This window comes from Pristis pectinata, chromosome 5 (assembly GCF_009764475.1).
Source record: "Pristis pectinata isolate sPriPec2 chromosome 5, sPriPec2.1.pri, whole genome shotgun sequence".
NCBI classification, from domain to species: Eukaryota; Metazoa; Chordata; class Chondrichthyes; order Rhinopristiformes; family Pristidae; genus Pristis; species Pristis pectinata.
This window is the reverse complement of record NC_067409.1, coordinates 82,413,750-82,440,692: the sequence shown is the minus strand read 5'-3', so window position 1 is coordinate 82,440,692 and position 26,943 is coordinate 82,413,750. Positions and strand designations below refer to the sequence as shown.

Below are 26,943 nucleotides of genomic sequence, written 5' to 3'. Positions count from 1 at the left end.
TATTGGGCCAGGATGTTTGGAGAACCTCCTCAATATTACACCCAAATGTCCAAAAGTCTAGGCTGACATAAGATTCTGATTGACAAATAAAGCCATAATCTTCTGATGTGGCTGCGAGGGTATTACTACCTATCCAAGGCTGACAGAGACGTGTGATTGGGGCAAAATCTGATAGGGAAAAGAAAAGGTAAAATACAAAACATATCGGTTTCTCTTGGCATCAATTATAGCTGCCACTCTGCTTGTATGAGTATGGGCCATTCTACATTGTTGTACTCGGCTCATTGGGGACCCCATGCTAAACATGGCTTGTGCTTCAGAAAATGTCTCTATTCCTACCAATATTGCAAAAAGGGAAAGATTTACTGCATGCAATTTTACGAATGAGAAATTATGTCTGGTAAATATTTTAAACATTTTAAGATTTTCATTCTGATTGATGTCCATCAAAATAGACCAAAGTGTCAGGCAGTCTTTAATTTGTTGCTGCTAGAATTTTTTTTCTTTTTCCCCCCCCCCCCCCCCCCCTTCTCCCAACAGAGGTGGGATATGGTTCTGTGAGAGCTGGCTATTTAATGAGATCTCCTCAAAGCAACTGTTGCTTATGTATGTACCATGTAGCAACGAGCTAAGAAGGAATATACTGTATGTCTGGGGGAGATCACTAACAGGAGATGGGGCAAGAGTTTTCTATTGGATTATTGGGAAAAGAGAGTCAGTGTCATTCAGTGAAGATGGAGGTGATCAGTGAGTGCAATTTAGACTGAGGCAAGATATAAGCAATCGAGCATCAGTCAAGTTTGAGGTTATGGAGAAGTGTGTTAGGAGACTGGAAATGATAATGGCATCTTTCAAATGTTAAGTGTGCGGAAAGAGGCAGTTTTACAAAGATGGAAACAGGCGATGTTGATGATCATTGAGATGAAGATTATATTTAGGAGTTAGGAATGGTTGTAAGTTACAAAGGGTTAAAGATACACTGGTTTCCATCAGCTGGGTTTTGAGCTTAAGGAGGTTGTGAAGCATACAAGTTCTGATATTGGGATATTGCTGCCCAGCAGTACAGAAGAAGTCAAGAAAGGCATGTAGAGTAAGGGTTGGTTACTACGTGAAAGCTATCCTAGACCTGAAAATATCATTACCAAAATGTTACACCTGGATGAAAAGAGAACCATACCCTCAGCCCCACCAAAGGCTATCCTGCAATTTTAGCGGGATGCAGGGAAGAGATGAAATTGTTGGAAGAATTTTGGCTGTGTTCTGGTAGCTTGGAGTGAAACTATGCAAGGGTTATCACAAGGAGCAGAAGCACTAGTGGAGAAGAATGGGCTGGTTAATTGTGTTAAGTACTGCCGCAGAGGATGAGGAATGACCAAGGTATTCAGTTACCATGGAAACAGTTGGTCATCTGGACTCGGACCTCTTCTGTACTCTGGAAAGGATGCAGGCAAATTGGAAGGGTTCACTCGGGATGTGATGGCCTGCAACGTTTGGTGTGAGCTCTGCACAGATATCAACACACCTGCACTGCTTTATGGTCTCTCTGTTGAATGACTCGTTGCCTGTCGCATTCGCTAGGGGGAGCAGCAGAGCAGCATGTACCAAATGAGATCACTAAAGAGCATTCATGGTTATTTATCTCGCAATGCAATACCAGTGCAGAAGGAACCAGAAAAGTATTTCACAAGTGCAGTAATAATCCTCAAAAGCTGTTTTCTATGATCCTGTTTATTTTTCAGCAAGAAGCCATTACTTTGTTTTTAATGTTCTCCATAAGCAATTTGTACTTTTTGTTTCTTTTACCAGGAAGATGTCTTTCCTTCAAATTCATCACTTCCCAAACCAATCACTGCGATTCCTGATTTGGGAAGCAATGGCTCTGTAGCCACACACCAGGAGAGGCCCAGAGAAGGTGCCCAAGTTATAACTCCCTTATCTGATCATTTGCTGGCTTCACAGTCTGCTGTCACAGAGTTACCAACGGTGTCTGCAGTAGCTAAGCAGCAAGGTACTCCAGTAATTTTCTAATTCAGCCATAAAAGACATTTTAATGTGATGTGGAGTTTGTATTGCCCTCTGTTCAACACAAGTTATACCTTTTGTTTGCTTGCAAATGCTGTGGAATATGGAAAGGTGAAAACCTATCAGCAAGTTACAAGACTCCTAGAGCTTGCAGCAGATAAGGTCATTCAGCTCATCTTCCTCTGCATGCTGTTTAAAAGAACTATCCAATTAGTCTACTTCCCCTCCCTGCTCATAGACTTGCTATTATTTTCCTTTTCAAGTATACATCTCATTTCCTTTTGAAATTTCATATTTGAGTCTGCTTTGATTGCACATTCAGCCCGTTACTTCTAGATCAGAACAACTCGCTACTTAGTATCATTGACCTTCGAGTTCTTTTTTTCCCTGTTATCTTAAATTTGTACTTTCCAATCACTGGTACTCCTGCCCATGGCAAGTTTACATAATTTTGAGCACCATTAAATCTCTCTTTTAGCTTGCTCTGTTAATGGTTGCAGTTTTTTTAAAACAATTGGTAGAACCATGAGATCCAAGCTAGAGTGAATGTCATTTGAATTTTTGAAGTTAATTGAGGTTACTTGCAGATAGAAATGTTTGGGATACTGGAAATATTTAGCGTATTTATGTATCAACTTATGTACAGTAAAATGACTCAAGATATGCTGATCCATATAAGTAAATATTAGGGCAAATAATAAGTTTTAAGGGGTATCATAAGGGAGGGGAGATAGATTTAGAGAAGGTACAGGGAAGGAATTCTAGAAAACCTACGATGTAAGCTTGCAGAGACTTGACACATCTTGGTATGCCCCAAACCCATTGCCATTCCTTTACCAACTACGTAACTGTGGTCGCAAAATACTGTCAGAAAGATGTGTATAGTACAGGTTGCAAGAAAGCTAATCACAGGAAGAGTACAATATACTCGCACTTTGCCTGGACAAAGGTATACCAGATCCTAAAGCTATGAATAATAGATCATTTATGCAAAAGCACAGCTAGCCAAGTTTCAGACCTCTGTGTGAAAGACCCTTCGCCTTGACCATTTGGACATAGATTTTTTTTTCCTTTTTTTTTGTTAACAACTCTCTCGTATTAGTTTCTCAGAAATCCGCCATTTAAAGGCAGGTCTTCATGTAATTTTGTTGAAAGATCACCAAGTGAATCAAGGTAGTGAAGTATCAGCCTAGGTCTTTATGCTTAAGTCTCTGGAGCGCCTCTGGAACCTGGAACCTTCTGATTCAGAGCTGAAAATGCCTTCCACCAATTGAGATTTTTACTGTTGGACAATAATTTTAAACATTTTTAGGACATGGGTGGTTCTGGCAAGAACAGCATTTACTCCTTATCCTTAATTGCCCTTGAGGAGATGGAGTTAAGCCACCACCTTGAACTGCTCCAGTCCTTATAGTGAAGATGCTTCCACTATGCCGTTATGGAGGGAGATGCAGGATTTAGATTCAGTGGTAATGAAGGAAGAGGGGTGTACTTTTAAGGTCAGGATGCTGTGCGACTTAGAGGGGAACCTGAGGTGTGTTTTCACCTAGTGTTTTCATGTGCTGCTGACTTTGTCTCTACTGGTACTAGAGTTTGCAGATGTAAGAGGGAATGTTGGTGTAGCCTGGGCGAGAAACTGAAATACATTTTTAGATGCATTTTTTTAATTACATATTTCAGCTTTCAATTTCAACATATTTCAGTTTCAGCTACTATGCATTGGTGGTGGAGGGAGTGAATGTTTAGGGTTGTCGATGTGGGGTGGGGGCAGTCAAGTGTTTTGTCCTGGATGTCATGAACCTCTTTGATTGTTGTTGGATCTGCATTCATCCAGGCAAGTGGAGAGTGTTCAATCACACTCTTTTGCCTTGTGCTTTGGGAGTCAATCACTGATCCTTTATTGCAGCCACAGTATTAATGTGGCTGGTCCAGTTGAGTTACTCTTCAATGTTTACCCCAGATGTTGATGTTGGAGAGCTCTGTGATGTTAATGCCACTGCAATAGCAAAGGTAGGTGGTTAGACTCTCTTATGTAGCCTGAATATTTCTTGCCACTTATCAGCCCATGTGTGTATGTGCCTGTGATCTTGCTGTGCGTAGGCATGGACTGCTTTGTTTGCTGATGATCACAAATGGAATTTAACACTGTGAAGTCATTGGTGAACATCCTCACTTCTGCAATTACTATGGAAGGTAGATCACTGATGGATCAGCCGAGGTTGGTTGGACCGATGAACTCCCACACTGACGTTCTGGCGCTGGAGTGATGGAACTCAGATAAAATAAAGTATGTGTAACGTATGACTCCAGCCATAATTATGTTTTGCCCTTGATGCTCATTGACTTCAGTTTTACCAGGACTGCTTGCAGGAGAGAAAGTAGCTTAAATTTCCTACCAATAGAGCTGAAGTCTTACATGGTCATACTGGAAACATAATTTTGGCCACTTTCTTCCTGATACACCATTCTGGTCAGTACTGGCTTACTTGCATCTTTGGGTCCTCAATGTTATTGTTGATCAAATGTTGCCTTGACTGCACTTGAGATCACTCTCCTCTCACCCCTGGAATTCAGCTCTTTGCTCTATGTTTGGACCAAGACTGTTTTGATATCTGGAGCTGAGTGGTCCTTGGAGGTTCTTGGTATGTAACAGCCACTGTTCATGACTCTTTGCACCACTTTACTGGTGAATGAGAGTAAACTGATTTGATTAAGCAGTAATTAGCTAAGTTAATTTGAACAGGACATATCGAGCAATTTTCCATGTTTTTGGGTAGGTGCCAGTGTTGTAACAGTATTGAAACAGCTTGGATAGAAGTGCAGCTGGTTCTAAAGCGCAGGTCTTGTACTACTGGGGTGGGATATTTTCTGGCCCTATCGCTTGCAGTGTATCCAGTGCTCTCATTCATTTCTCGATATAATGTGGAGTGATTCAAATAGTCTCATGACCGTTTTCTGTGATGGTGGGGATCTCGTGAGGAAACTGAGGTGGATCATCTACTCAGCACTTCTGCTGAACATTGTGGCGAATGTTTCAGCATTGCCTCCAGTACATGTGCTGGACTACACCACCTTTGATGTTGTAGATGGTTTTGAAGCCATCTCGCACTGTTAGATATCTATTTGTAGGAGTTGTCCAACCATTCAAGTCTAGATTTCCCAATTTAGATGCCAGTTCCCAAAATTCTCGTGAGGAGTACTGTGCTAGAACTTTGTGGTATCTGAATTTGGTGCTTGGGCAATGGTGGATTAGGTCTTATTGGCAAATTAGGTCTTATTCTTTTTGTGTTTTAACATGGCTGTTATGATGTTGAATGGCTTGTTAAGCCTTTTCAAAGGGGAGTTTTGTGTTAGTAACATGATGTAGGTCTGGAACTAGGGCAGCAGATTTCCCCAGATGGGTTTTTATGACAATCTGGTAGTTGCATAATCACCATTATTTACACTAATTTGTTTTTTATTCACTGATTATTCATAGACCATTGTTCTAAGAGCTTAACCACTGTACCCAACATTGTTTCAAGTGTTTACTATTACAGAAAATTATACTACACAAACTGAATCAGAGTGAAAATTATTGAAGCATTTCATTTTCACAAAGAAAGCATTTACATTTATATTGGCTTTGCATAAGTTTGGTAAATTCCAAGGTACTTTTCAGCCAAGTAGATTTTATCTTTTGGAAATCCACAATTGTTAGCTTTAAAGTATGTACAGTCTAATAAACTGTGCCTAATACAGTTTTTTTTCTATTTTTAAACTGCATTGGATTTTCTTTAAAAGTTGAAAACTGAAGGATGCCATCAATCAAACTCTATATTTCAGAATATTACTTTTAGTTGTTTTCAATTTATTTGTTGTATACCAGTGTTTAAGCAAAGCTTTTAAACAAAACTTCTTGAGCTTCTTAGAGTCACAGATCATACACCGTGGAAATAGGCCCTTCTGCCCATTGAGTCCATGTCAAACATCAAGCATCCATATTACACTAATCCTATTTTATTCCCTCCACATTCCCATCAATTCCCCCTTAGATTCTATCAATCACCACCAGGGGCAATTTACCGTGACCAATAAACTTACCATCTTGCACGTCTTTAGGATGTGGGAGGAAACTGGAGCACCCAGGGGAAACCCATGCAGTCACAGGAAGAACGTGCAAACTCCACATAGACAGAGCTGGAGGTCAGGATTGAACCCAGGTCACTGGAGACAGCAGCTCTATTAGCTGTGCCGCTTTCCAAACAGCTCAGCCTTTCCCATGAAGCCTTTCATTTTAGTTTGAAGATCAGTGGAGTTCTCCCAAGTGTCCTGGCCAACAATTATTCCTCAAACAGCTTGGCTAAAATAATTAATTTGCTGCATCTGATTATTCACATGATGCCTGCTACATTTCTTGATTTAGATCAAAAGTACTTCACTGGCCATAAAGCACACTGAAGTTATACAAAGCAGTATACAAATTCAAGTCAATTTATGTCCAGATTATCTTCCTGTTCTGTGTTTAAATTTGGCCAAAAGCAATTACTTGGAGAATTAAGTTTCTGCAAAATTTAATAGCTGCTGATTCAAAGATATTTTCTTCGATAGGTAAGGCTATTAAGCAAATGTAGTAAAAGTTGATGGTTGTCATTTTTATTGGTTTGTTTTGTTGAGCGTGTTATAATTCTTGTTTTCCCCTTCTCTCGTAGTGAAGGAACTGATTGTATCAGCTGGAACTAATGTAGTGATCACTCAACCCAAAAATTCTGTGGAACTGAACACCTTTGTACTCCCCGCTCCATCTGCAGGTGAGGCTTGCATTAGGATAAGATTAGACAGTACACAAGGAATAGTTAACACTTCTTCTGTGAGCGATGGCTCGTGTATGTCTGCGCTTGTTCCTATTTGTGTGTTATTTAACCAGAGGAAAGATGCATGCATCACCTGCCAGAGCAGCTGATGAATAAGAACAAGTTTAAACAACCGGTGATTAAGATGATGGTGTAGATTTTCCTGATTGCTTATGGGCAAAGCAGCCAAAAGTTTCTCAAATCTACAGTACATCTACACATTACATGCAAGCGGCACATGGTTTGGGCACAATTAGGCGAGAGGATCATTGAAATCACTGAATTACAGAAATTCTGCAACACAGAAGGAGCTCATTTGGCCCATTGTGTCCATGCTGGTCAAGAAAGAATGACACAGCCTCATCCCACCTTCTAGCACTGGGTCCATTGTCCTGCAGGTGACAGCTTGTGAAGTACACATCCAAGCAATTGTAAATGCAAAGGGTGTTCCCCTGCCATCCTTTCAGGTGGAGGGTTCCAGATTTGCTCCCACCATCCTTTGGATAAATAATTTTTCTCCACCCACCCCCCCCCCCCCCCAACCCATCTACCAATTGCTCATCTGTGCCCTTGGTTTCTGACTCCTCTGCTGAAGGAAATTAACCTCCTTATTTACTCTCTTCTAGGCTCCCTTATAACTTTATATACTTCGATTAAGTCTCTCCTCAGCCCCATCTGTTCCACAGAAAACCACCCCAACCTATCCAATTTTCCAACCTTAATTGTAATTTTCCAGTCCTGGCAATATCCTTACAAATCTCCTCTGCATCCTCTCCAGTGCAATGGTTGATATGGTGACGAGAATTGTCCACAGAAATCAAGCAATGGCCTAACCAGTGTTCTGCGTAGTTCTAGCGTAACCTGTCAGTTCTTGTGTTCACAAGTATGTTGACATTCATTTTTCTTTCTTCAGAATCACCTTACAGTTATAAGTGGAATTTAGTGAATCATCCTGTGGATTTTGAAGGTTTAATGGAAGGCGAGGATTCTTGGACACTGAAGCTATCTCAGGTAAAGGGAGCAAATATAATACAAATAGAAAGAATGGAGCTGTAAAGATGAGAGCAGAATTTATATTTCAAAGGTTAGTGAGTTTGTGAGGTCACTGCTATTTCTTAAAATCTATAGATTTGTAGAGAGATAGCAGATAGTTGCTTTTAACTTTCCACATATTGACTGGGACTCCCATACTGTAAAGGGATTAGATGGGATAGAGTTTGTCAAATGAATTCAGGAAAGTTTCCTTAATATGTAGAGAGAGCATGATACTGGATCTCTTATTAGGGAACGAGATGGCAGGTGACAGAAGTGTGTGTAGGGGATCACTTTAAGACTGGTCCTCGGGTTGAGATTCTAAATTGGAGTAAGGCCAATTTTGATGGCATCAGAAGGGATCTGGCAGGCGTGGATTGGGATAGGCTGTTTTCCAGCAAAGAGATGGTTGGTAAGTGGGAGGCTTTCAAAAGTGAAATATTGAGAGTACAGAAACTGTATGATCCTGTTAGAATAAAAGGCAAGGCTAGCAGGTTTAGAGAACCTTGGTTATCCAGGGATATTGAGGCCCTGATGAAGAAAAAGAAGGAGGCATATATCAGGTATAGACAGTTAGGATCAAATGAGGCGCTTGATGAGTATAAGAAATGCAAGAGAACATTTAAGAGAAATCAGGAGGGCAAAAAGAGGACACGAGGTTACTCTGCAGACAAGGTGAAAGAGAATCCCAAGGGCTTCTATAGCTATATTAAGAGTAAAAGGGTAGCAAGGGACAAAATTGGTCCTCTTGAAGATCAGCCTGGTCATCTCTGCTTGGAGCCGAAAGAGATGGGGGAGATCATAAATGAATTTTTTGTATCCATATTTACTCTGGAGACAGACACAGAGACTATAGAACTGAGGCAAAAAGGTAATGAGGTCATGGACTGTATCTGGATTATGGAAGAGGAGGTACTGGCTGTCTTGAGGAGAATTGGGGTGGATAAATCCCCAGGGCCTGACAAAGTGTCCCCTCGGACCTTGTGGTAGGCTAGTGCAGAAATTGCAGGGGCCCTGGCAGAGATATTTAAAACGTCCTTAGCCACGGGTGAGGTGCCAGAGGACTGGAGGATAACTAATGTTATTCCATTGTTCAAGAAAGGCTGTAAGAATAAGCTGGGAAATTTTAGGCCAGTGAGCCTGACATCAGTTGTGGGTAAATTATTGGAAGCTATTCTTAGGGACAGGATTTTATAAGTATTTGGATAGACAGGGCCTGTTTAGGGATAATCAACATGGCTTTGTGCATGGTAGGTCATGTCTAACCAATCTTATAGAGTTTTTCGAGGAGTTTACCAAGAAGGTCGATGAGGGAAAGGCAGTGGACGTTGTCTACGGGGACTTTAGCAAGGCCTTTGACAAAGTCCCGCATGGGAGGGTGGTCCAGAAGGTTAAATCGCTTGGTATTCAGGATGAAGTAGCCAATTGAATTCAATATTGGCTCAGCGGGAGAAGGCAGAGAGTGGTAGTAGATGGTTGTCTCTCTGACTGGATGCCTGTGACTAGTGGTGTGCCACAGGGATCGGTGTTGGGTCCATTGTTGATTATCATCTATATTAATGATTTAGATGATAATGTGGTAAACTCATCAGCAAATTTGTGGATGACACCAAGATTGGGGGTGTAGTGGACAGTGAGGAAGGCTATCAAAGCTTGCAGCGTGATCTTTATCAGCTATGAAAATGATGGAATTTAATGCAGACAAGTGTGAGGTGATGCACGTTGGGAGGACAAACCAGGGTAAGACTTACACAGTGAATGGTAGGGCACTGAGGTGTGTGGTAGAACAAAGGGACCTGGGAATACAGATCCATAGTTCCTTGAAAGTGGTGTCACGGGTAGATAGGGTGGTAAAGAGATCTTTTGGCACTTTGGTCTTCATAAATCAGGACATTGAGTACAGGAGTGGGGACGTTATGTTGAAGTTGTTCAAGACGTTGGTGAGGCCGAATTTAAGATATCTTTATTGGTCACATGTACATCAAAACACACAGTGAAATGCATCTTTTGCGTAGAGTGCTCTGGGGACAGAACATAGCATGCCCACAACTTCCTAACCCGTACATCTTTGGAATGTAGGAGGAAACCGGAGCACTTGGAGGAAACCCACGTAGTCATGAGGAGAATGTACGAACTCCTTACAGACAGCAGCTGGAATTGAACCCGGGTTGCTGGCACTGTAATAGCGTTATGCTAACTGCTACACTACCGTGCCTGCCCTCTGGTCACCTACCTACAGGAAAGATATCAATAAGCTTGAAAGAGTGCAGAGAAAATTTACGAGGATGTTGCCAGGAGTTGAGGACCTGAGTTATAGGGAAAAGTTGAATAGGTTAGGACTTAATTCCCTGGAGCGCAGGAGAATGAGGGGAGATCTTATAGAGGTATACAAAATTATGAAGGGTTTGGATAGGGTGAATGCATGCAGGCTTTTCCCCTGAGGTTGGGTGAGGCTAGAACTAGTGGACATAGGTTTAAGGTGAAAGTTGAAATATATAAGGGGATTCAGAGGGGAAACTTTACTCAGAGGGTGGTGCAAGTGTGGAATGAACTGTCAGTGAAGAGGTAGATGTGGGTTTGATTGTAACATTTAAGAGAAGTTTGGATAGGTACATGAATGGGAGGGGTCTGGAGGGATATGGTCCGGTTGTAGGTAGATGGGACTAGGCAGAAGATCAGGTGGCATGGACTAGATGGGCCGAAGGACCTGTTTCTGTGCTGGAGTACTCTATGACTATGGGGTTAATGCAGGAATGTGGCAGTGAGGTCAGAGATCAGCCATGATCTTATTGAACGGTGGAGCAGGCACGGCAGGTCAAATGGCCTACTTCTGCTTCTATTTCTTGTCACGGGGGAGATGAATATGAGCCAAGGGCCAGGTCAAGCACAATTGGGGCTGGGCCCTTTCAAAAAAAACATTAGAAAATAAACATACCTTAACAATTTACCTTTTTTTTAATTTGAAAAAAATGTATGAAACACTGAAATCTATCTAAATTAACACAATGCAAAGTTACAAATTACCTGAGACACTCTCTGTATTGTTCCCCTCCATTGAAGTGATTGGAGCTGCTGTGCTGAGTCTGAGTGGTACAGCTTCAACAGGCATATTTCCCAATAAAGCTGCTGCAAAGTTGCAGGAAGTTGGTGCTGTAGTACTGGAATTCATTTAGAATGCATTGTTGGACACAGACAGAACAATTTCAGTGATCAGTTGTGAGGAAATTTGGGACCTTTGTATTCATGCTTGCTTATACCGGGCTCCAGAACTTCCTGACTGTTATGAAAGTCAATGGCAGTAGTGGAAGAGAGCAATTTTATTTCGTAACTTTTGGGCTGTAGTGTCTACTAGTAATTATAAATATGCAATTATACTGCTTCATCATGGAAAATCTTTATTAAATGCAATTCCTGTTTGTCCCATACTGTACACAATTCAATTTTTTCAAAAGAATGGATGAAGAATTTATTGACACAAAAGCCTCTGAACACATGATTTCAGTGTTTGCAAATGGATAAACATTGACTGCCATAACATGAAAATGGGGATTAGTTAAACGAAGCACCCAAAGGTATTTTATTCTTTTACTCAGTGTTGAGAATGTAAAATGACTGAGACATTTAGCATTGGTACATCTGAGTGGAAACTCAATAAATATGTAGAAGAGAAAGAAATTGAAGGAGCTGTTATGAAATAAGGTGAGGGGAGATTCCTGTGGACCATAAACTCCCATAAGGCCTAATTTACTTATTGCTCTGCTGTAACATTCTGTACAATTCTGTTTTAACTTTCAGTTGTCAGAGGGCCTGTATGTTTTCAGAGTCACGGTGTCTGGAGATGGTGCTTATGGAGAAAGCTTTGTCAACGTCACGGTGGAGCCTGGTAATAAATAATAAATCTCAATCAGTGTCAGACGAGGAACTGTTTTTGTTGGGCCCCTTTCAGTTTGGCCAAATGAACTGCATTTTAATGTAGTGATGGAATCCATTTTCTAGTCTTTCGTTCTTTACCATGGAAGTTGTGAGAAAGAATATAAATATCTTTTATTTTCCTCCTGCAGAGAATTTTTGCACGTGCTTCAAATTAATGTAATCAACCAGAACACTCTCTTATGTTTGTAGTGAAGCTTTATATGTTATGGGTGAGCTGGTAGCCAGACAGACAGTGCACACTAATTCTTTTCTGATATTTGACAATATGCTTACTTGCAGACAACATGGGGCTGTGATTTACAATTAAGTTTGTCCTAGCAGTTTTGCTGATGCAGATAAAACAAGTCATTAAATACTTTTATTACAGCTTAACTGTGAGTTTAAAGGAATAAGGATAATATTGTCTTCCCTGGGCCATTGATACCTTCTATTTGCATAAAATTATATGTTTTATAAGTAGGTTAGCTTTTGCACTGAAGCTTTTTATATTGGAGGCAAACCAAATGACTTTACATTTGCTATTACCATCTTCACCTTAGTGAAGTTTGTTAACAAGGTTATTGTAAATGATGCTTTGCAGCGGGTTCATTTTGCCACCATTTATTTAGATTAGTTGTACCCAAATACCAATTTTTTATGCAAAATGTGATGATTGCCATTTTGAAGTAACCTCTATGACTTTGCAATACTCTTGGCAATTTCTCTACAGGGAATGTGGCAGAAGTATAATTAAGAAAAGCATGACTCAGCATTTAAGTAGCATCTTGCGTGATTTATGCATCCCAAAGAGCGTTATGGCATTTTAAAAGTCCCATTGCAATTGCAATGTGGTACATGTGGGTGTCAATTTGTGCAGAATAACATCCCAAAAGCTATGTGTTAGGCCATATGAGAGATAAGTTCTAACTTAGGCACTGAACAAAGCTTCCTTCCTCCATAAAAAGGCCAACGAGGCCTTGGGTTTAACACTCAATAGGAGAAGTGATATCTCCACTGATGCTGCAATTCTTCCGTACTCCCCAGGAGCGCTAGCCTAGATTTTGTGTTCAAGTACCAGTGGAGGCATTGAGCTCATGAACTTCTAACCCCGAGAATAAAATGCAATCAGCAGGGGCACCTAATCAAACCTGGTTTTAAGAGAACCTGGCAGATTGATCTCTGAAATAGTTTGTACTGGACCAAGTACCACACTGGTGTGAAGTTGGGCCTCTGTCTTTTTATTTCACTTGTTGCTATGTTGATAATACAGTCAACGTGAGATTTGTGCTAATATGTTGCATTGCTTTCCACAAAGCGACACGTATCAATCAGTCTCCAGTAGCTATCGTCTCACCAGAGGTACAGGAAGTGTCCTTGCCTACAATATCAACATTTATCGATGGAAGTCGTAAGTAATGCTACCATAGGAATAAAGTATACACCATCTACAAGCAGTCACTGTTGAAGTGTAACCACTGTTGTATGAAATGCAAAAGCTGGTAACAAAGACAAATACCAGATAATCTGGTATTTTGTGTGCCTGTGGTTGTGTGCTGAAAGAGAAATGTTGGCCAGAACATCAAGCTGAACTTCAAAGAGCACTCTGTGATCTTTTGCATCCTGCTAGGAATGCAGCTGGCATCAGTGTAACATTTTACTTGAAAGCCCGTCTCCCCAACAGTGCTGCATTAAAATGCCAGCAGGGATAATGTGTTCAAGTCTCTGGAGTGGGACTTGAACCACAGCTCTCTGACTAAGTTGTGAAGAGCTTTCAACTAAAGCACAGCTAATATTAATTATAAAATTTTTGCAAAATTCTTTCTGGGAATTTGTTACCTTTTAAGAAATTGTATAAGAGCATCTTTCAGAAGAAATATATAGTTGACTTTCTTCTCATTCTGTTAACTGGTCCTTTCTGCAGTTGTATTGAATGATATTATTTGTTCTTACTGAAGCTTCAATCAATCACAATAAATTCAGTGGCATATTGCAGTTTTCTCATGATTGAAGACTAATTTTTTTAACTGGAGTAAAATATGATAACCATTCCTGGGGTGCATTGTGCCCTCCTGAAATTTTGGATGGGCACGAGTTGCCCTTGGCCTTAATGTGGTTTCTGCGTCAGGTCCGTGTAGGATTTTTCAATGCATTGCAGGGGGAGGGGGTGGACCTTGGAGCACATTGACATATGAGTAAGATTATTGATCACTGCAGGGACAACCCATTCATTCTAACCCAGTGCTGGACTAAGACGCTTGTGTGGGTAGGTCAGTTTCAACTGGTGGGCCTACCTCCAAAGCATGCCGAACTGATACCCTCTCATCATTTGGATCTGTCACACCACTATCCCTCTACTATTCCTGCAATTTCTTCGCCCCCCCCCCCCCCCCCAACCCCCGAGTCCAGAGCTTCAAACTGCCCTCCCACTGTGCATCCGCCATACACCATCTGCAGAAAACTCTGCTAATCTACCAACCGGATTTTTGGAAATCCCAATCGTTCAGCTCACTTGGTTTTGTTTCCTGTGCTCCCTTTAAATTCGCTGGGACTCCATCTCCCAAACTCCCCTTATAAACTCATCTAGTTCCCTGTAAAATTTAGTATCTTGCTGTGTAACATCTAACACCACGTCACCTGACAATCCATCAGAGCTGGATTCTGATGCCTCTCCACTACCCGCGCCCCCCTCCCAACTCACCTTCACACCCTGGTCACATCACAAATGAGCCGGTGGATACCGGTCATCCTGAACCCAGCCTCTGAATCGAGCTCTAGGTGGGACAAACTTCAGTCTTGAAAATACGTGCTGATGCTCAGGCTCTACCAAGGCTTGCGACATCTGAAGTTTGTGGCTGGGGGCCTAAGACCAAAATGGCCATAGTCCATTGTCATTTATAAACGTTTTAAACCATTCTTTCCTTTATACAGCCTTCACGGACTGGCCCATTGGATTTTGATAAACGGGTTATCTTTCCCTTTAGGAAGTACTGACGATGACAGGATCGTGAGCTACCGCTGGGAGGAGATTAAGGGCCCCCTGCGAGAACAGAAGGCATCAGGAAACACTGCCATCCTGCATTTGTCCAATCTAGTTACTGGTAACTACACATTTAGGTAATATACCCTATTGCTCAGTGAATCTGTTCCTGCTAATTGTTTTGTTTTGCATGTTTACTTATTCCCTTTTATTACCAAATCAGTAGCAATGCCCTGATCGTGGACAGCACAAAGCACTGGTTTGTGTGATTAATATACAGGGAGCACTACTTGGTCAGGTTGGAGTTGACCAGAGGACACTGCAGAATTTGTGTATCCTTTAACATTGCCCCAAATGAAGTTTGTCCTATATTCTATTTCTGCTTCGGTTACTGATAGCTCTGCTTCAAGATATGCTCCTTGAGCTCTAAAATATGTGATACCAATATACAAGGTCGACAGAGATTAAGGAATGTAACAGAAGGAAGAGGTGCAGACTGAGAATGGTTTGCAGAAATCAGTGAAAGGTGGAGGTGTTGATAAATTGGTAAATTAAATTGGTAAATTAAATTGGTTTATTATTGTCACATGTACCAAGGTACAGTGAAAAACTTTGTTTTGCATGCCATCCATACAGATAATTTTATCATATCTGTACGTCGAGCTAGTACAAGGGAAAAGCAATAACGGAATGCAGAATAAACTGTTACAAGTACAGAGAAAGTGCAGTGCAGGCAGACAATGAGGTGCAAGGCCATAATGAAATAGATTGTGAGGTCAAGAGTCCATCTTATCGTACAAGGGGACTGTTCAATAGTTTCATGACAGTGGTATACAAGCTGTCCTTGAGCCTGGTGGTACGTACTTTCAGGCTTTTGTATCTTCTGCCCTATTGGGGGGGGTGGGGGGAGAGAAAAAATGTCGAGGGTGGGTGGGGTCTTTGATTATGTTGGCTGCTTCCTCTCTCCTTGCTGAACCCAAGATTGATTAAGAAGTGTGAGAGACATGGACAGGGTGGGGGAGTGAGGGGATAAGAATTGAAGACAAAATGAAAGTGCCATTGAATTGGAGATGGACTGGCAGATAAAGACTTGGATAATTTGACTGTGTGATGTCTCTAGCCTTTAAATATATTACTGAATTATCTTGTCTCCATATTAGTAATGAAATCTAGAGTTTCTGTTGCTTTGTGGTATTATCTGTGACATATGCAGCAAGGAGGATTCAGTTAACAAAGCCAAAGATAAAATAAAAGCTATTTCTGTGCATTGTTTCCAGCATTTGTGTGCAATCATGCACATGAGTGCATGGCAATTACATTGAAAGTATCTCATAACAGAAAAAGTTGTGTCACCAATAAAGAAAGAGCCTGTATTTAGTTTGCACCTTTTGTGACTTGCGATTGTGTGTTTCGCAGCCAATGAATGCTTTTGAATGAGAATGGAACACACTGCAGCCACTTCATGCATAGCAAGGTTCCATGAGTCACTGTAAGGTGAATGATGATATGATGTGTTAGTTATGAGATGACTATTGGGCATGATACCACACAAGCTCCTTGCTTTTCTTTCCAATGTCCCAAAATATACTTCAATGGCAGATGAGGATTTGGTTTACAATCTCTTTTGTTTTGTGCCTTGTCTGATCGCTGATGATGTAGTTTCCTCATTACACCAAAGTACACTGTGAGCTCAAACATTGCATTGAGACTTGGAATCTACAAACCTCTGAGTCGTAGGAAAGAAAAGGCCATTTGGCCTATGGTAACCAAAAAAGCCTATCCTACCTGTCTGTCCTTTCCTACTGTTTGAATTCTTATTGTAAAATTCTGTTCCTTTCCAAGTACATTTTAAATACCAAGATTGCAGTTGCTTTTCTAGCAGTGAATTTTGGAGCTCCCTCTCTTGGAGTGAAAGTAATTCTTCTCTACTCCACTCTGATTTTCCTTCCAGTGACTCTAACTCTAAGCTCTCCAGTTATTGACTTCTGTGCTTGGGGAAATACCCACTCCACCCAGACTCTGTGTAATTTTATACACCTCAATTAAATTTCCCCTCTTTCTTTTCCAAACCATCTGAACAATCTTCTTTTGCCAGCCCTGGCAATGTTTTTTTTTACTTACTGCCCTCTCAGGGACAGTCCTGTCCTCCCTGTACCATTCTGGTGAACAGTACCAATTTGGACTTAACTTGTCCAAGTCCAGCATAACCTCTCTACTCCTGTATTTCATGCTTAGTTAACATAGGAAAGTATCCCTTGTGCATGCTTAATCACCTTATCTACATTTAATCATTTTATGCTATCATTGGGGATTTGTGGACTCTGAGGTCCCTGTGTTCTAAACTTCTCTATATCCTACCATTCATTGTGTAATCCCATGGTTAGTTTGCTCTCTTTGCACATGACCTCATACCTCCCCAGATTGAATTCCATTTGTCACTTTTCTTAGCACCTGACCAATTAATTTATGTCTATTGTGATCTTTCCCACCGTCAACTGCATGGGCAATCTGTAGAATCCTTAATTATGCTCAAAATATTGACATACAGTACAAAAATAACTGATCTATTGCTGAGTCCAGCAAAGCCCCACTAGAAATTTCCTCCAGTCACATTTGGAGAGAATGGCTACATAGCTCTTGAAAACTAACAGCAAATCCAACATCCAGATGGAGATGTAATCTCTGCTAACCTTGTCTTCCAGACTCACTGTAGTTGACTCAGATGGCGTTGAGAACTCAACAACTGCCAGAGTTATTGTCAGTAAACCGATGGATTATCCACCCATTGCCAATGCTGGTCCAAATCAAGTGGTAACCCTGCCGTGTAATAACATCACGCTGAATGGAAACCAGAGCACAGATGATCACAAGATCGTAAGCTATGAGTGGTCGCTTGGTCCTAACAGTAAGGGCAAGGTAGTTGCTATGCAGGTCAGTCCAACCAATGCTTATGTAATGTAGCCTGATTTGTTTTGATGGGTTTCATTTAATGGGCTGGAACATGCTCAATCCCAACCCACCACCCATGCTCACAAACCTCCTTCCCACCTCATCCTTCCCCCAGCCCCAGTCTCATTCTGCAGCCAATATTTCATGGCCATCTTGTGATTCAAATATAGTTCTCAAAATATAGATAATTGTAGAGATATGGGGAAATAACTGGATTGGCACATGCTTAATGTACAAAATGGTGGGCTTCCATGTTGTTCAATGATTCACTAGCAGTAAAGTACTCAGTGTAGACACTGTTGTAATCCAGCAACATGGATATGTGGACATTCAGGATCAGATGAACTTATTTAACTGATTCAAGATGCAATTATAAAATCGCGCACAGTTTTCAGTAAATTGCACAGCCGTGTTTTCTTCTGAAGCATTTTGTTTAACTTATCTCTTGCTGTTTACATAAGACCATATAAGTTTACAGTGGACAACAAGGATGTGATTGAGCTAGAGAAGCTGCAGGAAAAATATCACAAGGATATTGCCTGGACTGTAGGGCTTGAGTTATAAGGAGAGACTGGATAGGCTGGGGCTGCATTCCCTGGAGTGAAGGAGGCTGAGGGGTAACCTTATTGAAGTTTTGAAAATTACGAGGGGCATAGATACAGTAGATAGTCACAGTCCTTTTCGCTAAGTAGCGGAGAGTAAAACAAAAGGCATGGGTTTAAGGTGAAAGGGGAAGGATTTAAAGGGGATCTGAGGGATAAATTCTTCACATAGAGGGTGGTGGATATATGAACGAGTTGCCAGAGGAAGTGGTAGAGGCAGATACAATTACACCGTTTCAGAAGAAATTTGTACCGGTACATGGAAATAGGAAAGTTTAGAGGGCTATAAGCCAAACGCTGGCAAATGGGATGAGTTTAGATAGACTACTTGGTCGTCATGGATGAGTTGGGTTGAAGGGTCTGTTTCCGTGGTGTATAATTCTATGAATTTAAGGCAATTCAGCCAATCCTTTTAGGTTGGCTGGTTTAGTTCTTAAATTTTCAGAAAAATAGTCTTACTGACACCATCTCCTTGCAAAACTATCCCCTCAAATATTGACTTTAAAAGATAGAATAGCCCCTGGCTCCATCCCTCCTTGAAACAAAGTAGTTGTGGTCCACTTCTCCTCACTGATTTGGTGATGAGTTTAAATTGCTGACACCTTGCCACAAATCCCTCAAATGGAGGAAAGTGGTTCCCTATTCACTATTTCAAAATGCCTCGTAATTTGACAAACCTCATTTAAAGCCTCCACGTTGTCTTTTCTACACTGGTTGAACTAACACCGTGATTCAGGTCTCTCCTCATAACTCAGTTCTAGTCTCCATATTTTAAAAAAAAAGTTGTAGAAGCACATGAGAAGGGGCAAAAAAAGATTGACAAGGATGATTCCAGAACTGAGATGGTACAATTGTCAGTGAAGCCTGAACGGGCTGAATTTCCCATATTTCCTAAAGCAGAAAAGGTTGCTGTGTGTATCATTGGTTTTAATTGTATTTATTGCTGTCTATTTTTAAATTTCAGTTAACAGAGTTGGATTAACCTGTGCTTATAAATCACAATTCTTTTTTCTCAGGGTGTGCGGAGTCCTTACCTTCAGTTATCAGCGATGCAGGAAGGTGATTACACATTTCAGCTGACTGTCACAGACTCTGCTGGGCAGCAGTCCTCAGCAGAGGTCACTGTCATTGTACAGCCAGGTGAGTTCCCAATGAAGAAGTATTCCACTCTAGCAGCTGACAGAACCCAGTGAAGAACCATTCCACCTCAGAGATCAGAAAACTAATTTGTTGAGAAAACAGCCTGTAACAGAGCTTGCTCAGATTTCATTCATCTCCCACTGTTGAAATCTTCTCCAGGCATTCCATTATTGACCTCTCTCAACCCAGCACTATCATGCCTTGTGTCTCCTGGTCTCCATCTTAACAATGACACCCGTTTTATTCACTTCACCTCCATCTCTCCAAATGTGCTCTGCAACTTAAAATGTGTCTCCTTTTTAACTTTTCCCAGTTTCATTGAAAGGCCAAAAATATTTCTCTCTCCATAGATGCTGCCTAACTTGCTGAGTATTTCCAGCAATTTTGGATTTTTATAATCACGTCACTGGCTCAGGTTTATTTTTGCTATAGAAGGCAGTCAAGGGAACCAAAGTGATTAATTAAAGTTGGGAAACTAATGCCACATGCTGCAATGTGCACCATGCAGTTGGTACAGCTGTTGCCTCAGCGGTCTCTGCCAGCTCCTTACAGACTTGCTATGATTTAGACACTGTGAAACCGTATACAGCACCATTCTGTTGATGACCTCCTCTACTGCTCTCTCACTTGCTCATGCAATCATACTTGTACATGATTATCGCTACTTAGTCTACTTGCATCAGTCATTTCATGTCATTGCCCCGTCAGCCTTGGAGATGGTTGGCAATGAACAATGGCAACAACATTTCAAGCCACATGAGATATTTGGGCAGATGATGAAACACTTGGCCAAAGGGTAATTTTAAGTAGCACCTCAAAGGAGAGCAGTTAGTGGGATTTAGGGCGGGAATTCCAGAGTTTATGGCTGAGGCAACTGAAGGCAGGGCTACCTAAGTTTGGGTGCAGGAAGTTGGGAATGCACATGAGATTGGAACTAATGGTCAGAGAATGTTAAGGTTTGTAGAATATGAGAAGTTGTAGAGCTAGCGAAAAGCAAAGTCAGAGGGATCAGAACACACTGAAAATTTAAAATTTCAGGTGTTGGTGAACTAGGAGCCAATGTAGTTCAGCAAGTTCAGAGAAGAACGTCGGCCATTCTTCACCTGACCCCTGTATCATTTGCTGCGGGAAATCGTGTTGAAAGAGTAGCTGAGAGAGAGTCATAGAGTAATACAGCACGGATACAGACCCTTTAGCCCAACCAGTCCGTGCCGACCATGGTGCCCACTCAGTTAGTCGCAATTTCCTGTGTTCGGTCCATATCCCTCTAAACCCCTCCCCTCCATGTACCTATCCAAGTGCTTCTTAAATGATACTATTGTACCTGCCTCAACTACTTCCTCTGGCAACTCATTCCATATACTCACCATCCTCAGCGTGAAAAAGTTGCCCCTCAGGCCCCTTCTAAATCTTTCCCCTCTCACCCTAAACCTCTGCCCCCCCCCCCCTAGTTTTGGACTCCCCTACCCTGGGCAAAAGACTGTTACCATCCACCTTATCTATGCCTCTCACAACTTTAAACACTTCTGTAAGGTCACCCCTCATTCTTCCATGTTCCGAGGAATAAAGACCTAGCCTGGCCAACCTCTCCCTATAACTCAGGCCCTCCAGTCCTGGCAACATCTTCGTAAATCTTTTCTGCACTCTTTCCAGTTTAACAACATCTTTCCTATAACAAGCTGACCAAAACTGTACACAGTACTCCAAGTATGGCCTTGCCAATGACTTACATAACTGCAACATAATGTCCCAGCTCCTATACTCAAGGCCCTGACTGATGAAGGCCAGTGTGCTAAATGCTGCCTTCACCACCCTGTTTACCTGTGATGCCTATTATGCACTTGTACTCCTAGGTCCCTCTGTTCCTTTAGTGCCCTACCATTCATAGTACAAGTCCTACACTGGTTTGACTTTCCAAAATGCATCACCTCACACTTAGTGATATTGAATCCAAACATTTCCTTTACTGCAAACCTTTCCTTACCTGGGCCTAGTTTAATTTATAGACATTTATTTCTCAACCTGTTGTGCAGCTATGTGAATGCTTTGTAAGGAGTAAGCTTATCCAATATCCCATTTGCCTTGCATTCACAATCAGAAATGGGCACACCTTTCAAACAAATGTAATCTTCAAAGAGGGAATAATGTAGGACAATGTGGTCATATTTGGTTGCTGGAGCAGCTGCTGAAGAGAATTATTTCTGACTTGCCCTAATAAAGTTTGTGTCTGTTTTGTGTTGTCCTTGGCTAGAGGTGAAAACTCTTCTTTTTCCTTCACATGGCCTTTTAGAAATTGTCAGAAACTGATACAGATCTGTCAATAAAGACTGCTAATGTCAATCTACTCTTGAGGAATATTCTGACTATAATATTAAAATTTTTTAAAGAAATCAAACATAATTCATAAGAAATCGATTGAATTACATGCACAGTTTCTACGCACTGAATAACAGGCTGGTTTTCAATATTTAAGATCTTTTGTTTCAATGTGTTCATGGTCTGGTAGTAAATGCAGTGTTATTGCTTTGCTGCTTTTTTTTCCATAGAGAACAACAGCCCCCCTGTGGCAATTGTGGGCCCTGATAAAGAACTAATAAGTCCAGTTGAAAGTACTTCTTTGAATGGAGAAGGGAGTACTGATGACCAGGGTATTGTGTCGTATCACTGGGAGAAGATCAGGTAACTGTTGTCTGGAATTAGCAGATGGTGCATTTTGTTCTCTCCTAATTTCCCTCAGTGTGGCAAAGGGGCAAATGTACAGTTTCAGTCATAATTGTTTATGGAACTTTTAAATCCACTTCTCATGGGCCTTCACTGAAACTGCAGAGACCTGAAAGCATTATCAATATATTAGGAGCTCCTTGAATTATTTCTGTTTACTTTATAAAATTAGTTTTGTTTAACTCAGGATTCATTTACATCATTCTCCCATTCTGTTAAGATTGAAAGTCAACCCTAGGGAGCTCCCTTTCTTGGAATTACTGATGCTTGGAAGTCTAATTAAAGTGGAATGTTCATAAATAGAATCATGGAACCTTCCAATGTGGCAGGAAGCTTGGTCCCATTTGAAAGAGCAACCTAATCCTGTTTTCCTGCCCTTCCCTTAGATTCCTGACAATTTTTCCATTTCAAGTATTGATTCATTTTTCATTTTGAATGTTTCTATTGAATCTGCTTCACCCACAGTTTTATACCGTGCATTCCAGATCAACACAATTACATGTGATTCTTTTTTAAACAAACCCCTTTTCTTCACTCTTTGGTATCTTGTCATTTATCTTAACGTCTGATCACTGGCCTTCCTGCAGTGCAAAATGTTTCTTTTATGCATTCTATCAAAACCGTTCATAATTTACAACTTTTACATTTTAAAATAAGATTTTAAATCTTATCTACTGCAAAGAGAACAGTCCCAGGTTCCATGTTCTTTCCATATATTTGCAATCCCCATCAGTACTAAATCTTCTCATCACTGCATCACCTGGCAGAGGGTACAAGGTTATTTCCAGAAACATAAAATGCATGTATTTTAATTAACCATTGTGTTAATTGAATGTATAATAAAATTCCAACCATGGTATATGTGCATGGAGTGTTAATTATGCTGTTTGGCAGTGCAAGGTGAGTAAATTCCTTGGACCCTATTTGTCTGGTTACTTCCAGTCTCAGTGACTCTTTGGTAATGTTCTTGCCTTGAACCTACAAGTTCCATGCCATGGATTGGGTACAAAATCTAGGTGATCAGTGCAGCATTCCCTTAGGAAAGTAAAGTCTTCTGTAAATGGAGGGGCATTCTTTCTAGCACCCTGGCCAATATTTACCATTGAAAAGAGTCATTACCTCATTGCTATTTACAGATGCTTTCTGTGCATGTAAAATAAAAACGGAAAGTGCTGGAAACACTCAGGAGATGAGGCAGCATTTGCGGAAAGAGAAACAGTTAAACTTCAAGGTTGGGGATACTTAGATCTGTTAAGTTTGTAAACACTCAGCAAGGAGAAACAGCATTTTCTGTTTTTATTTCAGATTTCCTGTATCTGCAGTTTTTATTTTTCACTTGCTGTCATATATTGGCTTTCTACATCACAGAACTGTCTAAATTTGCCTTGTGTCTACATGTCAGCTTAAGTGGCTATTGAATTACTTTGGGATATCTTGAGGCTGTGAAAGGTACCATATTAATGCAAGTCCTTTTTTTCTCACAGTGGTTCTGATGTGAAAATTGAAGGTAAGGACAAGGCTGTAGCCACGGTCTTAGGACTTCAGGTTGGGATGTATCAGTTTAGACTGACTGTCACTGACCAACAGGGACTGAACAGCTCAAAGACACTGGCGATCACCATCAAAGAAGGTCAGTAACCTCGTCCTTCTGTAACTGGCTAAACTTCCATTGCATTAGTTCAGCATGCTCATTAACACGCCCTTTTTGTTGTTTGGTTCTTCACCTTACAGCAGGTGTTTTTATAGCAGTCTCCAGGTCAGTATTTCACACCCTAAAAGAATAAACACAGATGAGCAGCTTCGGGATGTCCTGGCTATGGAGCTTTGGGATCACCAGCTGATTTCTGAACAGAATAGTCAGTTCCACACTAATCCATCAAAGGGGCTATCCTGTAATGTTAACATAACAGTGTCATAGTGTGTAGCACAGAAACGAGCCCTTCGGCCCATCACTCCATGCCAGTCATTTTGCCCAACTACATTAATCCCTTGTGCCTGCATTATATATCCTTCTATGACTTGCCTATTCAAGTGCCTGTCTAAATGTCTTTTAAATATAATGATTGTGTCTGATTCCACTACCACCTCAGGCAGTGCGTTCCACATATCTCTGTGTAAAAAAAAAATTCCCCTTGGATCCACTTTAAAAACCCCTTTCTCTCATCTTACACCTAAGCACTATTGTTTTGATATCCCTACCACAGGGGGGAAAAAAAGATTCTATCTACCTTTATCCATGCATCTTATAATTTATGTACCTCTGTCGGGTCACCCTGCAGCTTTCTTCTCCCCAAGGAAAAGCCAATTCTGTTGCTTGCTCCCCCACCTCCACCCAAGGAGAGCTGTAAAATAAAATCTAAACTCTATGTGACTCTAACATACTAAACAAAAATAATAGTTAACCTGAAGTGATTTTAAGGTGTGTTCAGGTGACTATTATACACTACTCAAGTTTAATTTCCTTATCTGCTCCCAGCTATTCGATATTCTGTGTAAACATGGATGAACTCCGACATATTTCATACTCTCCATATACTCTGTATTTAATTGAAAGCTAAATTATAGGTAAGACACACTCTTGCTGAATATGATATATTGGAGTAAAGATTCCTCATGTCCCATATTCTCCATATTGTACATAATATACAAAGGTGGACTTTATGAAGCTAAGCTTTTAAATGAAGTCACTCTGTTTTGTGCAGTGAATGGCAATGACCTGTCCCTCTGCTGTCTTACTTCATGTGCTACATTACTAACTTCCTGGTGCCCAGCACAGTCAATTCTGCCAGTGAATGTGCCCATTATTTCATTTCCTGAGGTAGACTCTCTGTTAGTGTGGAATTGTACAGAAATGATTGGTTGTACCAAGAGATTTGAATGTCAGATGTCAGCGTTATTATATCAAAACTAGAGATTATCAACTGTGCAATCAAATAATTTCCCACTGATAAGTGAAGACAGCTGAATTTTGACTCTGTTTTTAAGAGATCAACAATCGTCCTGTGGCCAACGCTGGAGGTAATCATGTTCTGACATTACCCAACAACTCCATCAGTCTTGATGGCTCCAAATCTACTGATGACCAAGCCATTGCATCTTACCTTTGGACTAGAGGTGGCCAGAGTCCTGCTGCAGGTGTGAGTATGAAATCCATGCTACTCCACTGCTGTTAATGTCTGTATAACTTCACTCATTCTTTACATTGGTTAGCATTGGAGTACCCTCTGTAGTAAAGAAAGGGAAAGAAATGTCTTCAAGGAAAATAATGAAAACCAGATATAAGTCCACTATTATTCACCAGTCCTGATGCTCGACCCAAAACACTGTTTATTTCCCTCCATAGATGCTGCCTCACCTGCTGAGTTCCTCCAGCAGTTTGTGTGTGTTGTTCTAGGTTCCAGCATCTGCAGAATCTCTTGTGTCTCTGAATTCACCATTAGGCTCAGTTAACCCATAGCAATGTTTATTCTCCACAGGAGCGGACTCCAGTCACAACTATCTATCCTGGTACCACTTCTTTTTGCCCTCTTTTCCTTCATACCCAACCCCATTCATTGAATTTTGAAGTAATCCTTTAGCCTCTCAAATGGCTGTAGAATCCATTTTAAGGGTTAAAGCGATTTACCTCGCTTTATACACTCAGCATCTTCTAATGACCCTGAAATTTAAATTGATTAATTGTCATGGAAAAAAATATTACCACAGGGAACACTAAAAGAAGCATTTACCTTTTGGCCGGCGATTAATGTTGGTAAATACTGTGTCCACATATCTTAAGAAACTATGCTGTGATTGTGAAACTTGTACATTGATTCACTATATATCTTTCAACACAATCTAGTACTTCTAGAGCATAGAACACTTCTCTTCATTTGATCTGCACTCTGGAAGATTTTTTTTTCCCAAGAAGATAATTTTAACATTGACCCCTTAATACAACAAGAGGAGCTTGGATTTGACTTGGACATCTGGCAGGTATCAGTTGTCCATCAGTGTGTGGGCAGTTGGGATCCCAATCTGAACCTTTACAGCAATAGTACTTCTGTGCAGAATGAGGTTGCCCAACCTCAGAGCACTCCCTCCCAAACCTCCATCCACAGCTCTCTCTCATGCTGCCTGAACCAGCAGTATGCGAGATCCTGGTGTATCTGCCAAGGTCAGACACTGACCTTCTGAGTTGCACTCCATTTTCACAATCCTTCAGTTTTCATTCTGTTATAACAGAAAGGAAAACATTGATGAGATTAATTGAAAGATAACTTATGAACATTAGGTATTATAAGAGCACCCCTTTTGTAAAAATAAGCCCTATGTCCTTCCTCTAATCAATTCCTCTGCTATTATCTTATGATACAGTTCCCTTCGTGGTTTGTCATTTGAACTTTTCCTGAAATACTCTGCAATTTCTGATAGTTATCTAGGATAGGTAAAACCTGACAATTGGTTCAGTCCTGATTTCTGAACTACCCACACTTTATTGATTTGGCATGCGATCAATTTTTCATGTAAGACACTTCGGTTGGCCACGCGTCATTAACTCTCCAGTTAGACTGGTAATGCAAAGTAGGTGGTTCAGCAACTGGAGGAGAGTTTCAGAACGTCAGAGTTTTGGTTAACTCAGTCTGCCAGATCTTGTGGACCTAAGAGTTTCTATGCTTTTTCTTTGCTTTTGTAAAGTTTATATTTTCCAACTTAATGGATAATCAATGCAACTTGGCCATACCCACACCACCAGCACATTCTGAAGCCGTTGATC

The 26,943-nt window shown here is 40.9% G+C and overlaps 1 protein-coding gene across 6 annotated transcripts in view; it reads left to right on the top strand.

The window, feature by feature from the left end:
• The window catches only part of LOC127570431 (dyslexia-associated protein KIAA0319-like), a 59,983-nt gene that overhangs the window by 21,190 nt on the left and 11,850 nt on the right, over positions 1–26,943 (top strand). For all 6 annotated transcript variants that reach the window (XM_052016008.1, XM_052016011.1, XM_052016006.1 and 3 more), the window contains 11 exons: positions 1,807–2,008; positions 6,714–6,812; positions 7,768–7,865; positions 11,682–11,769; positions 13,114–13,206; positions 14,780–14,912; positions 17,478–17,706; positions 19,343–19,466; positions 22,013–22,145; positions 23,672–23,817; positions 25,173–25,324. In XM_052016008.1, coding sequence (XP_051871968.1) covers positions 1,807–2,008; positions 6,714–6,812; positions 7,768–7,865; positions 11,682–11,769; positions 13,114–13,206; positions 14,780–14,912; positions 17,478–17,706; positions 19,343–19,466; positions 22,013–22,145; positions 23,672–23,817; positions 25,173–25,324 — 1,497 coding nt within the window. The remainder of the gene's footprint in view (positions 1–1,806; positions 2,009–6,713; positions 6,813–7,767; positions 7,866–11,681; positions 11,770–13,113; positions 13,207–14,779; positions 14,913–17,477; positions 17,707–19,342; positions 19,467–22,012; positions 22,146–23,671; positions 23,818–25,172; positions 25,325–26,943) is intronic.